This window comes from Xenopus tropicalis, chromosome 3, assembly GCF_000004195.4.
Source record: "Xenopus tropicalis strain Nigerian chromosome 3, UCB_Xtro_10.0, whole genome shotgun sequence".
Taxonomy (NCBI): Eukaryota; Metazoa; Chordata; class Amphibia; order Anura; family Pipidae; genus Xenopus; species Xenopus tropicalis.
Genome location: NC_030679.2, coordinates 59567530 through 59592465, shown reverse-complemented (window position 1 = coordinate 59592465; position 24936 = coordinate 59567530). Strand labels below are relative to the sequence as shown.

General features: G+C 37.1%; 1 protein-coding gene across 1 annotated transcript in view; it reads left to right on the top strand.

Annotated features, from left to right (window-relative positions):
* ptprr (protein tyrosine phosphatase receptor type R) overlaps nucleotides 1-24936 on the top strand; it is an 85676-nt gene that overhangs the window by 15859 nt on the left and 44881 nt on the right. The window contains exons 3-5 of the mRNA NM_001103009.1: nucleotides 15313-15426; nucleotides 17154-17309; nucleotides 22139-22249. Of these exons, the coding sequence (NP_001096479.1) occupies nucleotides 15313-15426; nucleotides 17154-17309; nucleotides 22139-22249 (381 nt within the window). The remainder of the gene's footprint in view (nucleotides 1-15312; nucleotides 15427-17153; nucleotides 17310-22138; nucleotides 22250-24936) is intronic.

Below are 24936 nucleotides of genomic sequence, written 5' to 3'. Positions count from 1 at the left end.
ATAACTGAGTGGTCATTAAGTTCATGGCAGCTAAAATAAGATAGGAATGGAAAGGAATAGACTTGCTGGAACAGATTTGATGTGCAAAGACTGTTGAAAGGCTTGGCTGAGTTCTAAGGCTGAGTTCTACCCTAGTGAAGCCCTCTAGGGTAGGGGGATGTGTGATATTTTGTAGCAGTAAGTTCTGTAGCTGTTAAAGTCAGTATGATGTCACTGAAGGAATGAATAATAGTTATTATAGAAACATAGAATAAGACCTAAGTATAATTAATTGATATTAAATAAATACACTAATTAAGAAATATGACTCATAAGTCATATGGGTGTTAAATCAAAAGTATACCTGTTTCTGTTCTTTTTTAATGATGATAGAAGTCAAATATTCCTTTTTGCACTTAGCTATCTTTTAGTGAAACTAGACAAGACAATAAAAGCAAGGTGCCTGGGGTGATAAGGGCTCCCACCATTAGCAATATTAGCAGCTATAGCTTCAGAACAGGTCATTGTAAACAACTGACACAGATCTACAGCATATAACTTTTATTAAAACACACTTATAGCTTATTCGATTGCAAAAGAGTGCAGTCCATCCAGCAAAAATTGTTTTTTAGGTGGAGCCTCCTGCATTGTTTACTCTGAGCACACTCTGGCACATGTGATATGTTATGGTTGTCTACCTTAATATCTGAGCTGTATGGTGCCAACACATCACCTAGCATTTCCAGGGATTAATATAATCATCCACATCAGCTTCTATGCCAGTGGAAACTAAAATCTAAATTCCCACTATACACGTACTGGGGCATTTTTTTCAGAAGATTTTCCTAGGGATTTCATTCAAGAGTTTTATCACATGCCCTAATAACATTAACAATAGTGCAGGAAAACTTGATTTGAGCTTTCTATGGGTAACTGCTTTTTTACAATTCTAATCCTTAAGTCACATAGTAAAGGTCATCACTCCACAGTCTACCAGAAATAATGTAGGTTACACACTGTGCCAAATGTTGCAGTTTTGTCATGGTTTTTATTTATTAATGGAAATATATGACATCCAACAGAGGGAGAAGCCCCCTTACACTAAGCAGCCATTGGAAACGTAACAAAGCACCAAACTGATAATCAGAATAAATAATTTAATTGCAACGTGACAACAAATTGTCTAAACAAAACTATTAAATGAGATATTATTAGTTTTGTTTTACTTGTAGCATATATATATATTTACCACACATGACCTATTCATTTGACTGCCAGAAACTGCTTCCCCTCCTGGACTGTGTGTTGCCTAGTAACTTTTTTCCATTCATTTGTGCTGCTGGCAATTAAAGGTTTAAAGGTTTAAGGTCTGCAATCCAACTGGTGCATTACTTTATAACGATGTATAGAAACATCATTTATTTACTGTATATGAATCTTTTTTTTTTTTTAATGAATACCTTTTTTTTCTTCTGCCTTTAGGACAGATGGCTGTTACAATTTGTGTTTTTTCCTGCTCTTTCTTCTCATTAGTATAAGTTAGTATATGGTGCAGTTATAATCTGCAGGTAATAGAGCTACATCCACTAGCTATATGCTGAGACCAATCCACTCCATATATATGCTGTGCCACAGAGGGCATGATTATATTGACATGTGCCATTCTTTTGGGCAGTTAAATTCAGAAAAATTTGTATTTTCCTCATAAATGAACCATATTGTTTTTAAACATTGTCTTTGTTTTACATTTGGGTCAGATGAGTATGCTGTCTAAACAAGTAACAACAGGGGATCATCCCCCCCAAAACAACCATACAAATACAGGTATGGGACCCATTATCTAGAAGCCTGTTATCAATAATGTTCTGAATTATGGAAAGGTAATCTACCATAGACTCCATTTTATTTAAATAATTTAAAATTTGAAAACATATTTCTTGTTTACAATCCCATTGGGTTTATTTCATGTTTAAATGATATTTAGTAGATTTAAAGTATGAAGATCTAAATTACAGAAAGATCTCTTATCTGGAAAACCCCAGGTCTTGAGCATTATAGATAACAGTTCCCATACATGTACGACAATTACATTTACATCTAACTTAAAAAAAAATGTATTTTCCCATACAGGAACCATAGTGTTTTCAAGCATTGTCTTTGTTTTGCCTACAAATTCTAATATGCATATGGAAAACCTAAAATTCTTAATTTTTTTCTGGTAAATGGCTTTGTTGTTATAATTGTATTGGTAAATGTTTGCCAGTGACAGCTGGATGTATATCTTTCCTTTAAGCAATAAAGCCTTGAGTAAACAAGCTGTATGTAACCAACCATGTTCCTGGAATTTATATTACTTTAGTAATTAGGTTTACGTGAGCCATATATAAAAATACTTGATAAACATGTACAATTTTGTGTTCATTTTCCTTAACTGCAACTCACTTAACATAAAAACATACATTTAATTATGAATATATTACTTATATTACTTATCCAACATAAAGCTGTTACCATATCTACTGGTATGATTATTTCAAAAATGCAAACTGATTTTCCAGAGAAGATACTTGGGGGGAAATACTTCCCACAGCTTCCTCTAAATAAGCTTCATATCTAATTATAAAATTCTCAAGGCTCTGTGAATAAGCATCAGATGAATGCTAATGTTACTTAAGGTGCAAATTTCATGCTTCTAAAAGCAACTCTATCTCACTGATAAATTGGACAGAGCAGCACATTAATGCTTCTTGGATTAGTGAATGTATAATAGGATTGGTGATTGTGCGGTTAATAAAATGCACTTGATCAATTTATCTGGCTTTAATAGGAAAATAGGGGGATAACACGCTTTCTGCTTGCCAGGCAATCTCAGGGAGAACCGCTTTGTATCTGGGTAAAAAGGCACAACCTGCTCTGTAGGACAGTATTGTTGGAATTGAAAATCTGCATACCCCACTATAATGTGAATGGGAAATAGATACTGTATGGCACACACGTATTGCTCTGGGTACTCAGGGAACATAACTTTCACATTCCCAAGTGATACCCATTTAATGGAAATACTTAATTCCGTATAGCAGATGGTTCTCATTCATCTGAATGCCACCTGTGCAACATGGGTCTGAATTGTTAGACTATCAGAGCAAAAAATGTGTAATGTAAGACTGCTTTACTAGTGAGTAATTATATGCATTTATATTTTATTATTCCTAATATTTATTTACCAGCAATGCACTTTATGTGCACTTCAGATTTCACATCATATTTTTAGGGTCTTTAGAACCCAGAATTTACAGAGGAAGCCCACCCTATAATTAGTATATGACACCATGGGTGCCATTTTTACCATGAACAAAGGAAAAAAAGTACAAGAGCCAAAGGGTAGGAGGTAGTGGGTGCGTTGATCGGCACTGTATTAACCTGGGCAGCCACAGTTTCTGTGCCAAGGACACAGCCTGTTTTTGCAGCATAATTGGTAAGCCTCAGACCTCCAGTTCAAGCAGGCCCGGATTTGTCACGAGGCCACAAAGGCCCGGGCCTATGGCGGCATGCCCCCCTTAAATACGGAGCAATAGGGATTTTTACCCGCTGCTCCGTATGGGAGTCGTGCATGTTGGCGATGCAGGTTGGTGAGGGGTGTTGGATTGCTCACAGGGGGGGACGGGACTAGTGAGGGCGGCATAGGGGCGCCCGGATATGAGTCCATGGGTTTGAGACCAGGTAATTTGCATAAAGTAGGTCACTGTAAAATGAACAAAAACTAACAATAACCAGTCCCTACAGCTCCAGAGATACCTAAACACTGAAGGTACAAAGGTTTGGGTGAATGAGCTTGGAATTAGGAAATGTTTGTCTCCATTTGCCTGCTCTGCTACAGCAACCTGATTGGACAAGTTATTTGGCCTATTAGTTTGCTAACAGGTGCAATCCTGGAACATGAGTTGCTCTCCCAGCACAAGAATGTCTGAGCAGGACAGAATGAGTTTTTCCCAATAAGGGATTTTTAAAGAATATCCCCAATAAGGGATTTTTATTCACACATACTACTGTATGTAATATATCAATTTTCAGCTGTAGCTTTCTTTATATTTAAAAATTCTATGCACTACAAATAGCATGGCATTTTACTATATTTAAATAACCTTTACAAAACAAGAGTTTTTTGTGTAATAAGTGTGTTAACTAACTAAATTAGATTTCCATGTGGATATATGACACTATAATTCATTCTGATTGGATTTCCTTTGAAAAGAAGGCTGACAAGGTAGTTTGGCAGGCATCGTTTTATATCACTGTTGCAACTGATGGAAAACAGAACCAGGCTCTTCCAGGAATACATGGAATATGAAAAGATGAGGATTTTTTAAAAATGTCCTTTAAAAATAACTGTAAAATATATACCAGTTCTACTTGTAGTTCTACTAGTAGTAACATTTGTTTTAAACAAAATTGGGACACACTCTGTAAATTGTCACAGGTATCTTCTTTTATAAATCTTTTAATTTGTTAAAAACTTTTCTGACTGTTAGGAAAATGTTCATTGCAGTTGAAAAAGTGTTGATAAATTGGGAAAATATTGAACTGCTGGGAATCCTTTAGTATTAATGTAAATTATTGTCCAGGAGGATTATGACAGCACATAATAAATAATAATAAAAATACAACTATTATAGTAATAGAAATACTAATAAATGTATTGTTTGTGGGTCAAGGCTTCTTCTCCTTTTATTCATCTTAACCCACTTAGTATTCCCCAGCAGTCATAAACTACATTTTTTGGAAGATTTCACCATGAAAATATACTACAATGGCTGCGAAAAGAAGTTGAATGGTAGCTGCAAAAAATCGTCCATGGACTTCAATATTTTTTGGTCTATCCCATACTGTGACGTTGTCCGGCTCCCACATTCTAGAGTTGACCAGCAGCTAGAAACAAAACGCCATTATTTGTACATTAAAGAGAAAAATTGCCAGAGCTCAGTTTGCCTTAAGAAATAATTTTTACAAAAAAACCATACTTTGGCCAAAATATGTTAGCAACGTACATGACAGTCCTACACTGCCTATTAGCATTCTAAACGTGTAGTGTGTTTAAAATCAAGTCCCCCAGCATACAGTGTGAGAATGTGTGTACAGAGTAGAAAGACCATGTTGCACTTCATGCAGGGACAAAAGCAAAACTTAGCATTTTCAGCATATATCAGGTAAAACGTAGTCATTGCTTCCCAGTGCAGGCAAGTAGGAGGATTTTACAGTGGCAGGGTGTAGTCTTGGCTAGCATTTTTCGGTTTGCTGAGAATACGCTTTGTGTGGCATTAGCCTTAACTCAAGAGCTCAAGCGAGCAAGCAGGGAGCTTTTAAGCCCCAGCTCATAAACATACACCTGTGAATAATTTCCCTGTTCTAAATGCTGAATGGAAGCTAAATGCAATATTTAGCTACAAAATATACAGTGTACACGGCACACAGAATGAAATGGCCAGCGCTCGGTGTAACCTATGCTGTGGTGCAGATATGGGATCTGTTATCCAGAAACCCGTTATCCAGAAAGCTCTGAATTACAGGAAAGCCATCATCCATAGGCTCCAGTTTAATTGACTAATTTAATTTTTAAGCATGATTTCCTTTTTCTCTGTAATCAAGGAAATAGTACCTTGTACTTGATACTAACAAAGATATAAATAATACTTATTTGAGGCAAAACAATTCTATTGGCTTTATTTGATTTTAAATGATTTTTTTAGTGGGCTTAAAGTATGGCATTCAAACTATGGAAAGACTCCATATCCAGAAAACCCCACGTCCTGAACATGCTGGATAATAAGTCCCATACCTGTATTAGATGAGAGAAAAAACATACAGTATGATAGGAAAAGGTTTTTGTTTCCTGAGAAAAACTTAAAAATGGCAGGTGAATTCTCCAGCATGTTAGTCATTGTGCCCAAGAGTGTTTGGCACTAACAAGTCAATCATTTACAGCCATATTTTGCAAATCAAGTGACTAGATGCAATACTCTGTACACAAAGGACTGCAAACAGATGGTGAGGGGGTGGGATGAGTAAATGATACCCAAACTGCATATAATGTGCCAACTGTAAAGCACAGGTTATTTGTTCTAATGCACAGTTGTGTTTCTAGTTATTGATTTCAAAATATCAGATTTGTAATGAGACTGTGTGGTTTGTTGAGCCACATGCCCCATTATTTATGATCCGGCAGGCAGATTTCTAGCTGTTATTAACTACAATTCTAAGCATTTCCCAGGAGCCGACTGATGCTGATAGTTGTGGTTTAAAAATGGCAGTTGGCAGCATGTTTTGCTGTAGGTGCAGTTATTCCTATTTGACAAAATGGAATTATTAGTTGCCATTTATAGCTGGCTTTAAATAGGTTTCATATGGCTGCCAACTATTAAAAAAGAATTTCAGGTATGTTTTGCCTGGGGCCTTTGTACTGAAAATTACACAAAAGAAGGCATAATGTTTCACCCCTACATGCTTCATTTAGATGATTTTATGATAACAATGAAATTACTTTAAAACATTCTTTGCATGGCCATAAATGATTAAAATACAACTGGCAAATGGCCACTTTTAAAAAGAGAATCTCTGTAGCCAAATATTTCTAGGAAAAAAGAATCAAAGGCTGGGACTGACAATATTAATTTAAGGCAGTAACTATGGTTTTATTTTTTCCTGTTAGCAGAATATTTTCCTCATAAAAATACACTAAAATATGTTTAGCCAGCAGCCACAAGTGGCAGCTATTAATCTCTCTGTTGTACTATCCCACAATGTCACTCCCATTAACTTGGCCCAATCAGGCTGAACTAATCATTTGGTCTCAAAGCCAATAATCATGCTCTGGGTCTATGCAGACCTGTCAGGAGAGGACATTATCATCATAGCAATGTGGTCCTTGTCCAACAAAATTTTCTCATTTGCCGAATTTTCAGCCAAATACAAGCCAAATATTGGTCAAGTAGACTGTTGGGAAGCCTCATACATGGAGCAATAAGCTGCTGACATGTTCTGGATAGGCAGGTTCAGCAGCTTTTATCGCCTTGTAAATAGCAACCATTACCATGTGCCCAACCACGAGTCCAAAGAAGAGGTACAATCTGCAAGGATTTTTGCACCCTGCCCAGGACTTCTGTGAATTCTGCAGGAATCTGTACTCCAAAATGGACTGCAGGTGCTTGTGTAACCTTGATGAATACAGCACTGTCTTTGTTCCATAGCTCTATGAGGAGCATGCAGAAGAGGCACGTAGGCATCCCACTCCCACCCACCTCCTAATTTGTGCATCATTCAGTTTATGAATCTGGTGCTAAATGCAGCCTGTAGCCAAACCCTGTAATAAGGGGTGTATATCTGAACCCCTTTAGTGCTTTAGCATTTGCATTTGGGGTCACAGTAAATGACCCCTATATGTCCACTACCTCAACCTAATTGTATTTAGAACAGGAACTGAGCACAGTTTGTCCAGAGCTCCCATACATTACCAAGGGGCTAATGTTCTTTAAGTCTGTTTTTTTGTCTGATTATTTCAGGTATTTCCTTCCTTCCTCTTGCTTAGGAATCTACTGCCCCGTCCCAGATATCCCCTACTGAGTGTTTCAAAAGTGGCTGCACAGAAGGGAAGAGTATGTACTATATCTTTCATGCAATCCTGATATTCATGGCTCAGTGAATTCCTTCTAGAGATCTGTCATTGTTATGTCTGTCAGGAAAAGGAGGGAAAACTCTGCGCACCAGCCCTTTGACAAAGACTTTCCTGATTCTCATGTAGACAGAAATTCTTTTTATTTTTTTTTATTAGTTTTGACTGGTCAGTAAAATTTAACTACATAGAATTGCCTCCATAGTGTAACAAACCAAATGTAAATGCTTTAATATTAATACTTTAATGTTGTTTAAATGTGAATTTAAATGTCACTGTGGTTCTGCCATATTCAGATATTCTGCAAGGAAATAATGTTATGTCTGTTGGGAACTGGAGGAAAGCTCTGCACAGCAGTTATCTGGCTCAGGCTTTCCTGTTTCTCACCTTGAAAATATTTGTGTCTCATTAGAAAAAAAATAAAGGCACAATATAACACAGCAGAGATTACAGGTTGCAACGGAGCTCTCTTAGAGTGAGAGGAAAGAAGTATTGAGACACATGCATATAAATAAGTAAATTACTTATTTACTGACCTAGGGAACTAAACTGCACATCATATAGCAGCCAATAAGAAATTAGAATTAAACAGTCTATTGCACTTTAGAGAATTAAATAACTAATTTAGCTGTAATAAGTACTGTAGCTTCCCATGTTCGGCTTCAGCATTGGCAGAAGAGACTGGACAGTTTTCAGTCCCCCTTGTGGGCAGCCTGATTTCATGCTAGGAGTGGTGCCAGCACTGGGCATACAATAAGAAGAGTTCTCATCTGATCTACATTTCATACAAGACATAAGGTGGGATGTGCTTGATTTGGTGGAATGTTCAGTAACTCGCTGCAAATTATGTAAATTGGCAGAGCCATTTCATAACATTTCGTGTTGCATCCACTTAATAAATAACCCCCAAAAAGTCAGTCATCTCCATAGTCTACTGAAGTTAGCTAGAACAAATCTCATGCTCACACCTTTAGGGCAGCATGTGTGCTTTGCAGCACAAGGGTCCGAGTTAATTTCTACCAGGGTAGTATCTGCTGTATGTAGAGTGTTTTTGTGTATGACCTTAGATTCTAAGATGAACTCTGGTAGGGACCAAGGTAAATATTGAGTTTTGTCTTTTTATTTTGAAAAATATGATCCTAAGGGCATTCAGGATTTCCATGCTGTCTGATGTAGCTCAGATGAGAACTCTTCCTATTGTATGCTCAGAATTCAGGATTTCCCTGCTGCCTGATGTTGCTCAGATGAAATCTCTTCCTACTGTATGCCCAGTGCTGGCACCATGCCCAGTGCTGGCACCGTCCATATAAAGGAAGCATGAAATCAGGCTGTCCATAAGGGAAACTGGAAACTAGTGCAAAAAATGTCATTATGGGCAAAATATGGGCATCCACTCTATACTGTCACTTAGCCTAAAGCAGCTCCTGGCAAATTAGTATTAATATAGTGTAGAGGTTTCCAAAATACTTTGGGGTTGGCCCCAGCAAAGGCTGGGGATTCATTCTGAAGACCAGTTTGGTTGACATTTGAAGTAAACTATTATTTTCTTACATGGAAACTCTTAGAACTATAGAAGGGTGACCCTTAGGAAATGCTTTAATGTATATCTTATATTTGTTTTGATTGTACCTTGCTTTGTCATGCAGTGCGGTGGCTGAACAAATGCTCTAGTGTCTAGTGTGATGTTTTATTTTTTTATTTTCTGGCAGTCCTATATTAATAAAATGCCAACAGGGCATCTCATCAGTTGACAAGCTGTCAATGATACCTTTCAGTCTGTGCCATTTTGGCACTGGGATCATTGCTTTGGGTTAGCACTTGACAAAATCAACCTTTTTAAAATGCTGTCAGAGGCTTAAACTGTGTCTGTTTCAAGGAAGAATGAGTCTGCAACTGCTAGTGTGATATAAAAAAGCTCAAGACATTTTAAAATGAAAGGCAATACCACTTGCAAATGGGCAACGTCATTAGATGTTAGAATAATGAATACATTTCTACAGAAATCCTTAAAGGAACAGTAACACCAAAAAATAAAAGAGCTTTAAAGTAATAAAAATATAATGCACTGTTGCCCTGCACTGGTAAAACTGGTGTGTTTGCTACAGTAACTCTACTATAATTTCTATAATAAGCTGCTGTGTAGCCACGGGAGCAGCCATTCAAGCTGGAAAAAAGGAGAAAAGGCACAGGTTACATAGCAGATAACAGACAAGTTATGTAGAATACAATAGTGTTTTATCTGTTATCTGCTATGTGCCTGTGCCTTTTCTCCTTTGAATGGCTGCCCCCATACTACACAGCAGCTTATTTATATAAATTATAGTAGACTTTCTGAAGTAAACACACAACTTTTACCAGTGCAGGGCAGCAGCACATTATATTTTAGTTACTTTTATACACTTTTCATTTTTTGGTGTAACTGTTCCTTTAAGAGTGTTGCAGGCAGGATTTCTGGATACAGAGCTAATGTATGTCTAAAGCCAATGTTACCTCCGTTCTTGAGCTAGCAATCTAAACACTGCGTATTTCCTCGGAGTTACCTAAGCCTCAACAAGCACCTCTCGGCTGCAATCCAAAGTGTTCTGATTAATTCTACAAGTAGAGGCAGTGCAAAGGCTTTTGGTGCATTAGCCCTAAACTCTCATATAATCTCCTGGAGTTAGAAGTGTCTTAGGTTCTGCTATACTAGGCCTAACTGCCAGGTGTCTCACAGATCATCTTTATTGCTAAAGTACTTTGGTTGCCTTGGGCTGGTACAACAGTAATAGACATCATTTCTGACCTACTTCTTTAGCTTAGCTTTAGTTCTCCTTTAAGATGTTAGAATGTTTGCAGGCAACTTTTAATTACTCTATTGATGGCATTTCAGCACCATTGGCAACCCCAGGATACACGCATCATATGCAAACAAGTAACAGCCAGAGACTTTCTTATATTGTGAGCAGTACTCTAGAACAGATGGTAGCTGGAGTTTGTTCCAGACAGCATAATTACTGTTGAAATAATGACAGGGGATCTTAGAATGACCTTGCGGGCTTGGGAATTACTAATATAATGTAATATTGACAGATGACCTCTAAACAACAAATGGCTGTGGAAAAAAAATAACTTTTGTTTTCATTGCAGCATCTGTGATTTAAATGAGCTAACTGTTATAAGATAAGAAATACCCTTCGAAATCATATCAATTTATAAAAAATTAATTAAAAACATTATTGTTCTTACATTTTTAAATTACTTGGTGGGAGAAAAGGCATCACGTTGTGTCTACTGGGAGAAGCATTGCAGGACAGAGATACAGTCAGGTCATCTGTTTTACAAACTCAGAAATCTGATTAAGGGTCAATTCAATCATCAGTAGTAGCTGCTACTCTGTATGTCAAACCAAACTATGTATCATTTATATATATATATTTATATATTCCAAATACATGCAGGATTCAAGAGGGGCGATTGATAGTTTCTTACTAATAATTGTTGAAATTGGACACAATGTTAGTAAGGGTAAATAAAAAAACACTTTTACAATGTGCATTAATACTTATCTTTATCAACTATTCCCAAAAGCTCTACCTGCAAATAGTAATTTGTGGCCCTAAATAGAAATACGGAGCACAGTTAAAGGGGCAGTGCTGTTCTGTAGCTGCTATGACCAGCCAAACAGAATGCAGAGTGTAGTTGCAGCACATGCTCTGTTTTTGCGAATGCTCTCCTATTAACACATATATAAATAATAATACCAATGTTTTAAAATACAAAACAAACAATTCTTTTTGCAACATTAATTAGTAGGGTGATAAACACTCACAGGAAACAGCAGGAACAAGCAGGTTTTACCCAGGGGAGCATTTGGCTAGAGATATGAGATCTGCCATTGCTCTGGAAACAAACTCTATATGACATCTTTCCTGTTATATACTGTATTGTGTGATGTTCCCTCACTGAGGGACCAGTCTGTATGATATAGGAATATATGGCCAAGAACACAATAGATACAAAAAATTATATATAAGATATTTGCAATGGTGCATTAATATTTACAAAGTAGTTTACTGGTTATTTATGCTATCACTATAACAGTGTGTATTGATTTTCACTCAACATAGGTTTGTGCCCACATTTCTATATTCATTGTAGCAAGAAATATATCAGATGCTGCCTTCTATTATACATTTGATACAAATCTCAATAGGACAAGCCCAAGATGCAGGCTGGAGACTGTAAGGCTAATTAGTGAGACAATTTATAGAAGGTGTCATCATCTTTCTGAGCCAGGTGTTCAACACAAATACACAAGCTACGCGATACCATTGCTGCTATTCTGACACAGAAAGCTTTCTCGTTTTGTTTTGGTGAACATTATATGGATCATCCTAAAGGTAAGGTCACTTTGGACACTGAACTTTTATTTTCATAGTCTAGTACATGCTTTTCACGGATTTTATAAACAATTAAAAGAAATGTACTTACACTGGTATAAATAGAAATTCCTCACAGCAGCCCAAGTATAGTATATAAATTGTAGTAAGTGTATGCAAGGTATGTTTTGTATCTATAAAGCATGTATGTATCACATCCTCATCTATCTGGACTTCCATGGTTATATTCAACTGCACTTCATATTTAACATGTTTATATTTGACATTCTGTTTAGGAACCATGTTTTTTTACACCCATGAGTAACTGTTCAGCAGAATTCAAAATGTTCTGGTGATTTTGCTAAATTTTTTAAAATCTGATGTGTATTTAGATATATCAGATGTATATATATGATCTATTAGTCAGAAATACATTAACCTGAAAGTTCTAGAATACAACATTGCTATTTCCCATTTAATAAAAAAAAATCCTTTATTTTGTAAGGATTTACTTGTTGTACGTAATTATTAGACAGTTTCCTATATGGCATCAGGCTCAAAGTGCCAATCTGTGGGTTCTGGAAAATCGCAGAGAGGCTGCTGTACAATGCCATTGACAGTCCCTATTTATTGGCCTGTGGGGGCTTTATTCTGGGGCTTTCTCTGTGTACCTGAAATGCCAGGGCCTATTTTGAATCCCAGTCCTGGCTTGTGTGGCATAAAGTCATATATTTTAGATTTTGATTGCAAAGTATTTTATGTTTTGGCATATTTTTCTCTATAATTTAAGGATTTTAGTAGCCTGAAAGGACGTCTACCCAAATAATAATTTTTTGCCTAATAAAAAATTTTTTTGGTGGGGTTGAGATATCCTTGAAGGCACAGTACTCAAATTTATTAAAAAGATTTCTGGAAAACTTCCCAAGCATTGTGGATTATAGATCCCATATTGTGTGAATGTCACACAGTGCCAGCCTGATGGTTGCTAGCTGAACTAAAGTTCACAACAGTTGGTAGAATTTTGGCATGATGTCTGATGAAAGTCTTTTTTTTATATGACATGCTTAACAGGAAGGCTAATAAATAGGCTTCATAAATATAACCGGGCGCCTGGCAACTCTCATGTAACCAGTTCATTTACAGCAAGATTTCTTTGTTGATTTGCATACTTGCATACTGTTGCTGAGTAGTGATACTGAATGTGATTGTCAGGCAGGTCTGGAAATTTTCATAGTAGTATAGTAGTGTGAGTAGTAATGAAAATTTAAAGGACCACTAAATTCACATGTTATACCTTGCCTTGTGTTAGTCTATGGCAGTGCTGTCCAACTTCTGTTGTACCGAGGGCCGGAATTTTTCCGACCTACGTGGTGGAGGGCCGATAATGGAAGCCAGTTTTGACCACTCCCCTTTTTGAAACCGCACCCACTTGAAATCACACCCATGTTATCACATGACCATACCCATATTAATGGTTGTAGTACTGCAAAAAACAGCCATACTCTGCCTGCCCTACCCTGCCTGTGTGTGCTATACTCTGCCTTCCCTACCCTGTCTGCATGTGCCATACTTTCACTGTGTGTGCCATTCTTGGCTGGTTTGTGCCATACTTGGCCTGTGTGTGCCATACTCTGCCTGCCCTACTCTGCTTGCCCTATGCTGCCTGTGTGTATGGCACACACAGGCAGCCTACAGTGACACAATGCTGGCACTGCTCCTACAGTCTGCACAATAACTTTATATTAAAAAACTTTTTAATTGCAGTACCACCTCAGTATATGTTCTTTTTGTAGTGTGCAGGGATTATTTGTGGGTTTCTACTGCTCCTACAGTCTGAGGTGTGAACAGGGGAACAATGTGGGTGATTACAGCCTGAGCCTGAGGTGTGAACATTGCAGGGGGTGAACAATGCAGAGATTAAAAGTACAGGGGATTACATATTTAAACAATATAGGGGGATTACAGCCTGAATCTGAGGTGTGAACCATGCAGGGGGGGGGGGGGCAGTTAATCACAGTACTGATACCATTTAAAGCTTACACAAGAGTAAGCCATCAAAGCAGCCAGACAGGTGGGGGGGGCCACAAAGAGGGGGGTCGCGGGCCGCCAGTTGGACAGCACTGGTCTATGGAAAGAGCTAAATATATAATCATTTTCTTATTTACTCATTTGCCCTGGATACTGTGAAGGTGTTAGAGACTAAAGAGGTAATGTAACCAAAGGTCTTAAATCTGCTACATGTCAAATGACCTATAGCAACCAATGAGCAGGTAGCAGTTACTGGTCATATGTTTGAAAATACTTGTATAAATTGTGTATACAGTATACTGTTGGTCAGATAGGCAGGTATCTGACCATTACAAGGAATAACAAGGAATGTGGCTAGAAATGCCATATTTTATATATATATATGCCATATTTGATATACTGAAGTTTCTGCATCTCTATAGCAGTAATGATCCAGGTCTTTACAGTTGTCACAGGAGCTCACAATCTTGTATTTTGTTAGAAGTGTCATTGACACTGCACATGCTCAGTGAGTTCTGATTAGCTGTTGAGAAGCTAAGCTTTGGAAATTAATAAGCAGAAAATGAGGCACTCTTGTCATATAAACTGATGCTACAAAGCAGATTATTAAAGTCTGGCGCAAATTGTACTGGTTTCAGAGCTGTCATGTAATGTGAATTTATTACTAATCAGCTTTATATTGTGACATTTATATTCTATACATACAGTATATTGTGCATTGGTCCCTAAGCTCATTAACTGACAGCAGCGCAGAGTATGTGCAGAGAATCAGCAGAAAAGAAGATGGGGAGCTACTGGGGCATCTTTGGGGGCACAAATCTTCCCTGCTAAAGGGCTGTGGTCACCTTGGACTGGCACAGGAACTCAAAACATAATGTACAACATTTTGTACATTTTGTAGTTAGGCTTTAGGTCTCCTTTAATATTAGTCCATATTTACAAAGGGTCAACATATTCCTCAGTGCTGTACAATACATTTGTATATATTGAACATAGAGATAAAATAAAAACAGATGATAGTGTATATATACACAGGTAAAGAGGGCCCTGCCCACAAGAGCTTTCAATATAAAAAAGTTGTTATTTACCATAGTTGCAGAGCAGTTTTTTTCCTGCAATTATTTTGGTCACTGTTAAAGATGTATTAACCGATAAGAAGAAAAAACAGAATAAAGAGGCTCTGCATTTAGAGTGTACTGGGAATAGATCTGAGAAAGGTTCACATAGTTAAGGCATTAGTCAGGGACTAAACATTTTAATCTAGGGACTTGTTCTGCTTTTCAGATGTTGAAAATGGATGTAAACAAACTGAACACAACGTTACTCCGGAAGTTTCGTCAGGGAGTTGCTGCAGCCCTTGGCTTGTCGCCACAGCAAGTTCACATCAATCGTCTCAATGTAAGTGCACTGTTGTGTCCAAATGTTCTTTGTGTTTGTAAGCTCCTAATAGCTAGCTTTCTGTCCTGTACAATAACCAACCTTATGGATAGCTTAGAATATTTCTGTCAGATGCTGTTTGCTATTTCAGAACTCAAAAAATGCATTTCTCTACACTGACACTGTAAGACAGTTCTCATGACACCTGTAGGGCTGGGTGGAAAGACCAATGATGAAACAGAAAATGCCTTTCACCAGCCAAAGCTACATCAGTAACGACTGACAAAATCTTCTCTCTTTTTGGGGGAACTGAAACTGTGCTGTATCTTCCATTATATATACATCAGAATATAAAAAGTGTTATTTCTGGCAATTTCCTTATGTGTCACATCGGTTATTCAAGTATGCGATGCATAGTTAGAACTAGTAAATAAACAGCCAGGGCGACAGTAAAATTGCAGCTATGTGCCCCTTGATGTTGTTTATGAATGTTTTCCAAAATAAGACAGAACCCAAGGTGAAACTGTTTTTTTGCTGGTAGTGTGGTGTTTTGCATTTCCTGAATGATTAGCTGGGAGTCATTTTATCATATGGCTTTGTCTTGCACTGCAAACTGAATGCAAATTATATTGTGTGTACAGGTATATAGGACCTGTTATCTGGACTGCTCAGGAGGTTTTCCAGATAATGGGGTTGTCCCGTTATTTCGATTTGAATACCTTATGTCTAGTTAAAAGTAATTTAAACATTAATTAAACCCAATAGAATTGTTTTGTCTCCAATAAGGTTGAAGACACACAGAGCTACTGGTAGCAGCTACTTTTCATGGCTACAAAAATACACAATGCTAATAACTTACTGATAATTGTCTTTATGTGCAATTCTCAGTATTGTCTATGGCAGGGTATTTACTGGCGTCTTCACTCTAATAGGTGCAAGTGCAAGCTACTGTTTTATTATTACAGAGAATAGGAAATCATTTTTAAATTTTCATTTGATGAAAATGGAGTGTATGTGAGATGGCCTTTCCTTAATTCTGAGCTTCCTGAATTATTGGTTTCTAGATAACAAATCCCATACCTGTACTGACTATTCCTTATTGCAAACCCTGTGTGTGTTCTGTTACTCTGCTCTGTAGATCAGTTTCAGCATTTTGTTTATGTTTATGTGCATATTTCTACTTCAAACTATGAATTACAAGCCACAGTGTTTGTGGTTGTTTACCCTGTGATTTCAAGCCATTTAGAACTGATTACAAAACTCATTCTATAGTTGGTCACAAACAGGCAAAATTTACATGAACAGTCCCTAAGTATTCTTAAAGCCCTATTTTCCGTTTGTGTGTGCCACCCCCCCCCCCAATCTCTGCTGCTTGATCAGCACAGGCGCTTTACTGATCACGTATTTCACATTTGCTGAACCTGCAAGAGGGTGGCATCCCACCTCAGCTCAGCTGCCAAATTTTACTGTGTTGGGCAGTGGGTTTAAGTGAAAAAAATATTCCCTTTATGGGCACCCCCTGAAGTTTCAACCCTAAGTTCCTATATAAAAATATACAGTCCATATATGGCCAGAAATCAGTTCTCAGTGTTGTCCCTTACTTTATGCACACATTGTGCTGAGCCTTTACTGCTGTGCTAGACAGAGGCTAAGGTGCAGATTAAGATTAATGGTGTAATTTCCACTGTATTTTACCAAAAAGGAGAAGTTCAAACAAAGTTTTGTTCACATGATTTCTCCACACACAGGGTAGAAAGAATTGCGTAGAACTCTTCATTTCTCCACTGAACAAAAAAATAGGTGTTCCGGAGGCCCTTCCTTCTGCAGAAGTCTTACGTTCCCTCAACTTACACACGCTGCACCAAAGATTATCTCATTTTGGAATCACTGAAGTCTCTGCAGAGGTAAGACTCAGTTCATAGTCTGATTTACTGTAATTGCAGACCACCTAAGGTGAAGGGGGGTACGAGGGGGAAAGAATTATTTAGATACAGAAATAAGTATGTAACATGATAGAAAGGAGGGTCATATGAAATTTCTTCTCACTCCAGGTGCTGGATAGTACAGCACTGTTTTTTAGCCGGACCCTTACAGAGGTGTTGGAGGAAGGGATTTACAAGATAAACTCTAAATACTTAACCAGAGAGGTAATTTGCTAACCAAAAAATACCAGTTATGAGTACACCAATGATAAAGAAATGAGTCTATATTGGTAAAGCAAAAATTAGCTTCATATACCATTATCCATAGCAGATATAATGATCTGAAGGGATAATCACCTAAGTGAAATGGATCTCCTCCAGTGGAAGCCTCTCTGACATGGGGATGGAAGGTAGCCAGAGTCCCTTTTCAGCTGCGGTCCGTACACTAGCCTGTTATCTCCTGGGGACTACTCCCTTCCTTCAAATAAACTAGGTACAGGAACTAGTAATACTACCCCTGGGCTGATTAGGAAACCCCCATCTTGCAGGGCAAGGTTAACTTCCTGAGAAACAGTTGAAGTTGACCCTTTGGGTCTACAGTGTTTAATGTTTTCCTTTAGTCTATGTTATAGTTCCATATTGGGAATATTACCATAATTTGTCATGTGAGATGACTATTAATGCCAACAACAGGCATCAAGAAATCTTAAGGGAATGTCTTTTGGTCATTCGATTTGGTTTCAGTGCAGGACACCGCTCTACACAAGCTCTTCACACTTTTGTTCCTAGCATTAAAGGGGTTGTTCACCTTTAAATTCACTTTCAGTATGACATAGATATTGATATTCTGATAAAATTTACAATGGGTTTTCATTTTTTTTATTTTTTATGTTTTTTCAGTTATTTAGCTTGTTGTTCAGCAGCTCTCCAATTAAGAATTTCAGCATTTCTCTGGTTGCTATGGCTACCTTAGCAACCAGGCAGTGGTTTGAATTAGAGTCTGTACTATGAACAGGAGAAAGAGTCAGCGACCCACATTTGCAAGTTGCAAAGCTGTAGAAAAGAACAGCAAACAATTTAAAAAATAAAAAATAAATAAATAAGGAAGAGCAATTGCAAAGTTGTTGGAATAGGACTTTCTGTAATATACTAAAAGTTATCTTAAAGGTAAACTGTAACTTCCTGTATCAACTTCCTGCCAATTATAACTTTCCTGGATCAGTGTTCTTTAATAATGATAATTTATTCATTTCATAAAATAAAGCAGAATTTAATGAGCAGAAAGCAGAATGTAAAAGGAAATTGAAGTCAGAGAAATGCAAAAAAATAAGACACTGGTGAGGTGGATAGTGGCTCTTTTAACCCACATTGCTGCCAGTACCAAGGTGTATGGTTCTGCTTAGTGCATCTTTCTGAAGTTACAAAGCAGGCATCATGGCTGAAAATTGTGATTTACCTTCTCATTAATACAAGTCAGTTGAGGTGATCATGTCTTATGACAAGTACTTTGTACTACTGTACCAAAATCAATCTGGCACAATATTCAGTTTATCTGCAGAGATCTACAGGTAGATGATGGAAGACAGCAAACAATCAATGCCTCAGGGCTTTGAATACTAAAATTATCTCTTAGCATACAGGGAAAATATGATGTGAATGGCTTGGATCATCACATTCTGTATATACTAGTAATGAACCCTGCTGTAGTGCAACGGCAGATTTGACTCCCTTACTGTTCACAGATCAGTAGCTCCCAAGCATTAATTTTCCTTTGTCTCACATTGTGCAAACATGGTCATTCAGTGACCCAGTAAGGGCTATGCTGTTGCTATTTTTACGCCTTGACTGTTCTAGTAGACAGGTAGGGTTTTTTACCATAATTATATTGTGTTTAGCCATACTGACTTTAATAGGAATTGGAGGCCTTCATTGTTCATGCTAATTAAAGTTCAGCATGACATTCATGGGTTGATGATTGAGTATGCAAGGATTGTCATCTGAATAAATGTATCTGGGCTCAGTCCATTCTTGAAAGACTATACTTCCTTCCTGAGGTATCTTGATACCATCATAGTAAAATGAATGACATTTTAATAAATTAATTCGGGCTGGCCTTATAGTAAATGGTGGTCTGGAAGGTGGTACTGGTATGTTTGCCATCCAGAGCTTGGTGTATGTATTGTATAAATAAATTAGTAGAAGTAAAAACACATATGATATTGAAAAAGGAATTGTTTCTGTACAGAAATAAAAATGGCAGCAGCTTAAATGGCACATGAAGCACCACATTTGTAAAACATGCTAAAATAATATTAAGACATGTTTCATAACAAGCACTATATATTTAAAGTAAAATTTGTAAAAAGAGATAATTGTGCTATTACGCAGCTGCAATCTCTATAGGTAGATCAGGTAAAACAGGACAGGCTGGTTACTGCGACCTTTCTGTTCCCATGGTTTTAAAACTACAATAAGTGTTCAGGTAGAATTATGCACCATGTTTCGGTGGCTGGAAATGCTTTCCAATAATCACAGTTTCCTTCTGTAAAGCAATTAGCAAAATGCCATGCCATTATTTTCTGAATCGAGGAATCAATGAGAAGCCACCCCCCATGCTGTTGTAATAAAAGGCTTAAGCGCAGATAATGAGGACAGTAACTAAGGCAACGCCAAAAGTCACAACTATATGCATTTATATTGTGGGACTGGCATTCTATCTTTCGCAGATAAGCAGCAGGCTCATATCCTGTCAAGCAGAACCCATCTTATGCACCTTCTCTGCTAACATTCTAGTTTTAATGATGTCTGAAGAATAACACTTAATTTAATTTCTATTGTGTAGTGCTATACATAATATTACTTGTGTTCATAGTTTTGCTATTAAGTCTATAAATGGCCTGATGCTAATGTGGCTTAATTTGCACTACTGATCCCTTTCTCCTCCTATTTAACTTCTATCCCTTATGCTTACCAGATTTTCCAGAAATCAAATCTTCTGGGATTATTTTCCATTCTTGTGAATACTGTTCCACCAAAGTCACTACTGTCTTTAGGGTAGATGACCACAAAAACTAAATGGGTAGATACAATGCATTACAAGATATAGCTAGCTATATAAAAGCCTGCTGGTTGTAGTAGCTATGCCAAATGCCAGACTGGCCAAATGCCACTTATATAAATGAATGTAACACTGTGCTAATATGATGCATTAAAGCCTGACACAAGGAGATTAGCCTAGTGGTACAGTTTATAAATCTAATGCCACATGCATATAAGCATAGACCGAGAATCATCCCCTATGCTGTCATCAACCTTTTCCTGTACAAGCACATGGAGCACATATACTCAGTGTACCTGCACCCATTCTGGTGCAATGGCTCCAAGTGCAGGCACAGGCCGAGGAGCCATGTGTGGCATTAGCCTTATGTCATTGCCCTAACTCGGTGTTTTTAACAAAATTATTTTCTAACCATAAATATAAATATGTAGATAACTGTTGAGCAGTATTTTAAAAAAAGATGATTAAATTTTTTTCTACCAAATAGAAAGGAAATTTTAAAGTATAAGAAACTAATAACCTCTGGTGGAAAAGTATGGAAAATAATCATATATCTCACTATCATCCCTGCTAAAAGATGCTATCTTCATATATATGGCCACTACAAGGTATAATGTCCACACACTGTCCAAAGACGAGCAGGGGATCCCTTATCTGGAAAACCAATATCCAGGCAGCTTCAAATTACTGAAAGCTTATCTCCCACGGTCCATTTTTTTTTTATTATTTCCATTTTAATAATAATAATTAATAATAATAAATAATAATAATAATAATAATAATAATAATAATTAAAACAGTAGCTTAATCCCAACTAAGATATAATTAATCCTTATTGGGGCAAAACAATCCTGTTGAGTTTAATTAATGTTTAAATGATTTTTTGTGTTTATTTAATGTTTGGCTGTTTTTAGGAGACTTTGGATAGAGGAGGGTATGATGATCCAAATACGGAAAAGGCAGGTCCCAAGCATTTTTGATCATAGATCCCATACCTGTAATTATAAATCTTGTTTGTTTGGGTGGGTTTTTTCCATTCATATTAATGGCTGTGATTTGTGATTCTAATATCTGTATAATTTGCACATTATTGCATATATTGTTCATTCATAAGGTAAACTAAGTTAAGAAACATTAAGTACAAATTGTTGGTGCTGCTTTCATTTATCAAAGGGGCCCCATGTCAATAACAAATGTAACCTGAATTTTATAAAATAGGCGATTTATAATTTAAACCCAAATTAAGGCTGCTGGACTGCTGCTATTATTTATCTGATGCCAAGTCGAGTAATTCTGATAACTTACGAACAAATAAATAACATTGAAACCAATAAGCACTGTGTTGAATGCTGCACCTGTTTCCACCTGTAGAAAGGTAGGCAGGGTGACATACACTACAGCAGTGCGTGGGTGTTAAAGGAGGAGCTGGAAAGGAAAATGAAAGATTAGATTTAACCATTTCTTCAGCAGGCAGGTGAAAAGCACTCACATACCTAATGGGCCAGGTGATTTTCAAAAAAAACACTACCTGTGTTTGCTTTTGTTGAGGTCTGACCATAATATGTGTGTGGGAAGATTATTTAAGCATTAAAAGGATCTTAGCTATCTGCCTGTCTGCCAAAAGTCATTTAACTCCTTGGCTTTCTAGGTAGAAGTAGTGCACTGTGCTCTTTGGTGACTGTGAAATGACTAAAGATTAAATGTGCCACTAGAAAAGGATAACAGATTATTTTTGTCTTTTTTTAATTACAAGAAAAATGTACTCCAAGGACAACATGAAGCAGATAAACTATGGACCAAAGAAGGATTTTACACCATTGTTATATTTCTCAGCATATTTGTCATAATAGTGACTTGCTTAATGGTAAGTTTTTTTCATTTCAATAGTCTACTTGCTGTTAATGATGTATCTTACAATTCAAGCTAGAGTTCAAATGAACCATATGGCAGGTGAACCCAATATACAGTATTCTCACTGTTGCAGGACTGCATTATCCAGAATGCACTTACTGTCCTGGAAAACAATTATTGTAAATTCTATTTAGCAGTTAGATACACTGACCCCATGCCATTAGTGGTGATAACACTGGAGATCTTTTTCCTCCTTATTTTAAACTTTCAAATATGCCTGTAGTCAGTGGATCATTATTACTAATAAAGTGGGGATAGCTGACATCCCTAATTTAGTAGAGACAAAAGAAGGAAAATACCTTGGAATATGTACTTGTAGGAACTATTTGCAATAATCTACATAATAGTCATTATAATAATAGAGGGTATATATTTTTGTACCATGATGAAGAGCTGATCTAATATTATTAATGTTTGAATAAATAATTAGTCTGGCTCTGGGATACTTGGCCTCACCTCACAGCAATTCATTACAGAATTTCTTCTGGGCCAGAAAAAAATAACAATTGACAAAAAGGTGTTATAGTATTGTTGTGTAATTTACACTTCTCTTTACTGATTGAAAACATATTCAGTAAATAAATATTTATTGATGCACCCTATTCTTATAGAGGCTCAGTTCAAAAGTTATTGCTGAATAAAGACAAATGCATATTTCTGCAGTAATTAATCCTCTGAGGGTTGTGTGTTCATTTCTATGGAAGATGATTTCTAACTTTACTTCAACAGAGGAATCAGCATGGCTGCACTTAGTCATGTTAATAAGTAGGCTGACAGGTTACTTTATAGTTAATAACCTACGCTTATATGTTGTAATTAATATGTATGAGAAACACTGTTTTCCTGGCGGCTCATCACTTCGGGTAGATTTATCAACATTCTCATATTCGTGGTTTTAGAGATTTTTTAAAACCACAATTAAACTCATTTCCACTAAAACCATAGATGTCTAGTCATTTATTAATAGATCTGAATTGAAAAAGCACAAATGCAAAAATACATGAAGAAAACCACGAAAACCGAAACTTGGCTGTAATTACAGGGCTGAAAGTGAGGGTGTCTTTATATTAAAGGCAGAGCTGAGAGGAACACTTTATTTCAATGTATTAACAAACAATGCAGCCCCTGTTGGAGTGCTATTTGTGAAACCAAGTTCTTACTCCAGACACCACTTTTTACCAACAAAGTAAATATTCCCAAAGGCTGGAAGGCCAAATTCATCATATTCTGTTAACCTTAGCATTATATGTGCTCACTGAGATGCTGCTTATTAAAGTTGTTCATAACCAAGCTGCGCTAGTTTGCACAACACACAAATTTATGTACTGTAATACATATTTTGACAGATGAACAGCAGGAAAGCTTCACAACAATGTTTGTTCAGCTGGGAAAAAGCAGAGGAGTTTCAAATGGCTTCCCTCCTCCTCCTTGGTGCCCAGCAGATGCTGCTTATGAGTACAGTAAATTTATATGCTTGCTGTTGTTTTCAGCGAATGCCAAATTGGTTAAGCAATCTGTATACAACCTAGGCTTATGTTGTGGATGAATAAGCAGGATCAAGAAGCACAAGGCCAGTGGTCCTCTGGTTAATGATCCAGTGGTCAGAAAGGCTATGGTGGCCACATTGTACCTTTCAACCCATCTGTTCTTCCATTGTACTTTTTCTCTCTCCTTTTTTCATCATTCTCAGATTCCATTTATTTCTTCTTCTTCATTCCTCCCTATTAGGACATTATAATGGTTTCTAACTTAACCTTCACTATCCATTTTATTCCCTAAATGGTTCACAGTATTTCAGTAAAAATACACATTGAAAAAAATACACATTGATATGGATGCTTTGGATGCACCAAATGAATAACATTGCCCTACAGAGGGCAAATGCTGTCAGACCTCATGAATGCAAGGAATAGCTACCTTCCTACAGTCACAAACCCATTTAAAATGGCCCAGTCAATTGATCAATCAATTTGATAGGCCAGTTCATTTGACTATAACAATTATTTGCTATTGATATTAAATTGTGTGAATGTTATGTTATAAAGACAGCACACAGCAGCTATAACACATGACAGAACCAACATGACCAGCAGAGTGAGATCGCAGTAGATCTTGGATAGTCTACTTGTAAAAACTGACCCCTGAGGTCAAAAGCAGTACTCTACAGTACTCTTGGGGGCACATTTACTAATCCACGAACGTCCGAAAAGCGTCCGAATGCGGTTTTTTTTTTAATGATCGGTACTTGTCGTGACTTTTATTGTCGCGACAATTCGCGAAAGTCGTAATGGCTATGAAAAAGTCGCGACAATTCACGAAAGTCATAATGGCAATGAAAAAGTCGCGACAATTCACAAAAGTCATAATGGCAATGAAAAAGTCGCGACAATTCACGAAATTTGTAATGGCTATGAAAAGTCGTAACGGTTACGAAAAAGTCGCGACAATTTACGGAAAAGTCGTAACGGCGATGAAAAAATCGCAAAAAATACGAAAAAGTCGCAAAATGTTCGTTTTCCAATCCGAATTTTTCTCATTCGGATTTGTGGATTAGTAAATCAGCCCCTTGGTGTAGCTGCACTCTTAGGGGCTGATTTACTAACCCACGAATCCAACCCGAATTGGAAAAGTTCCGACTTG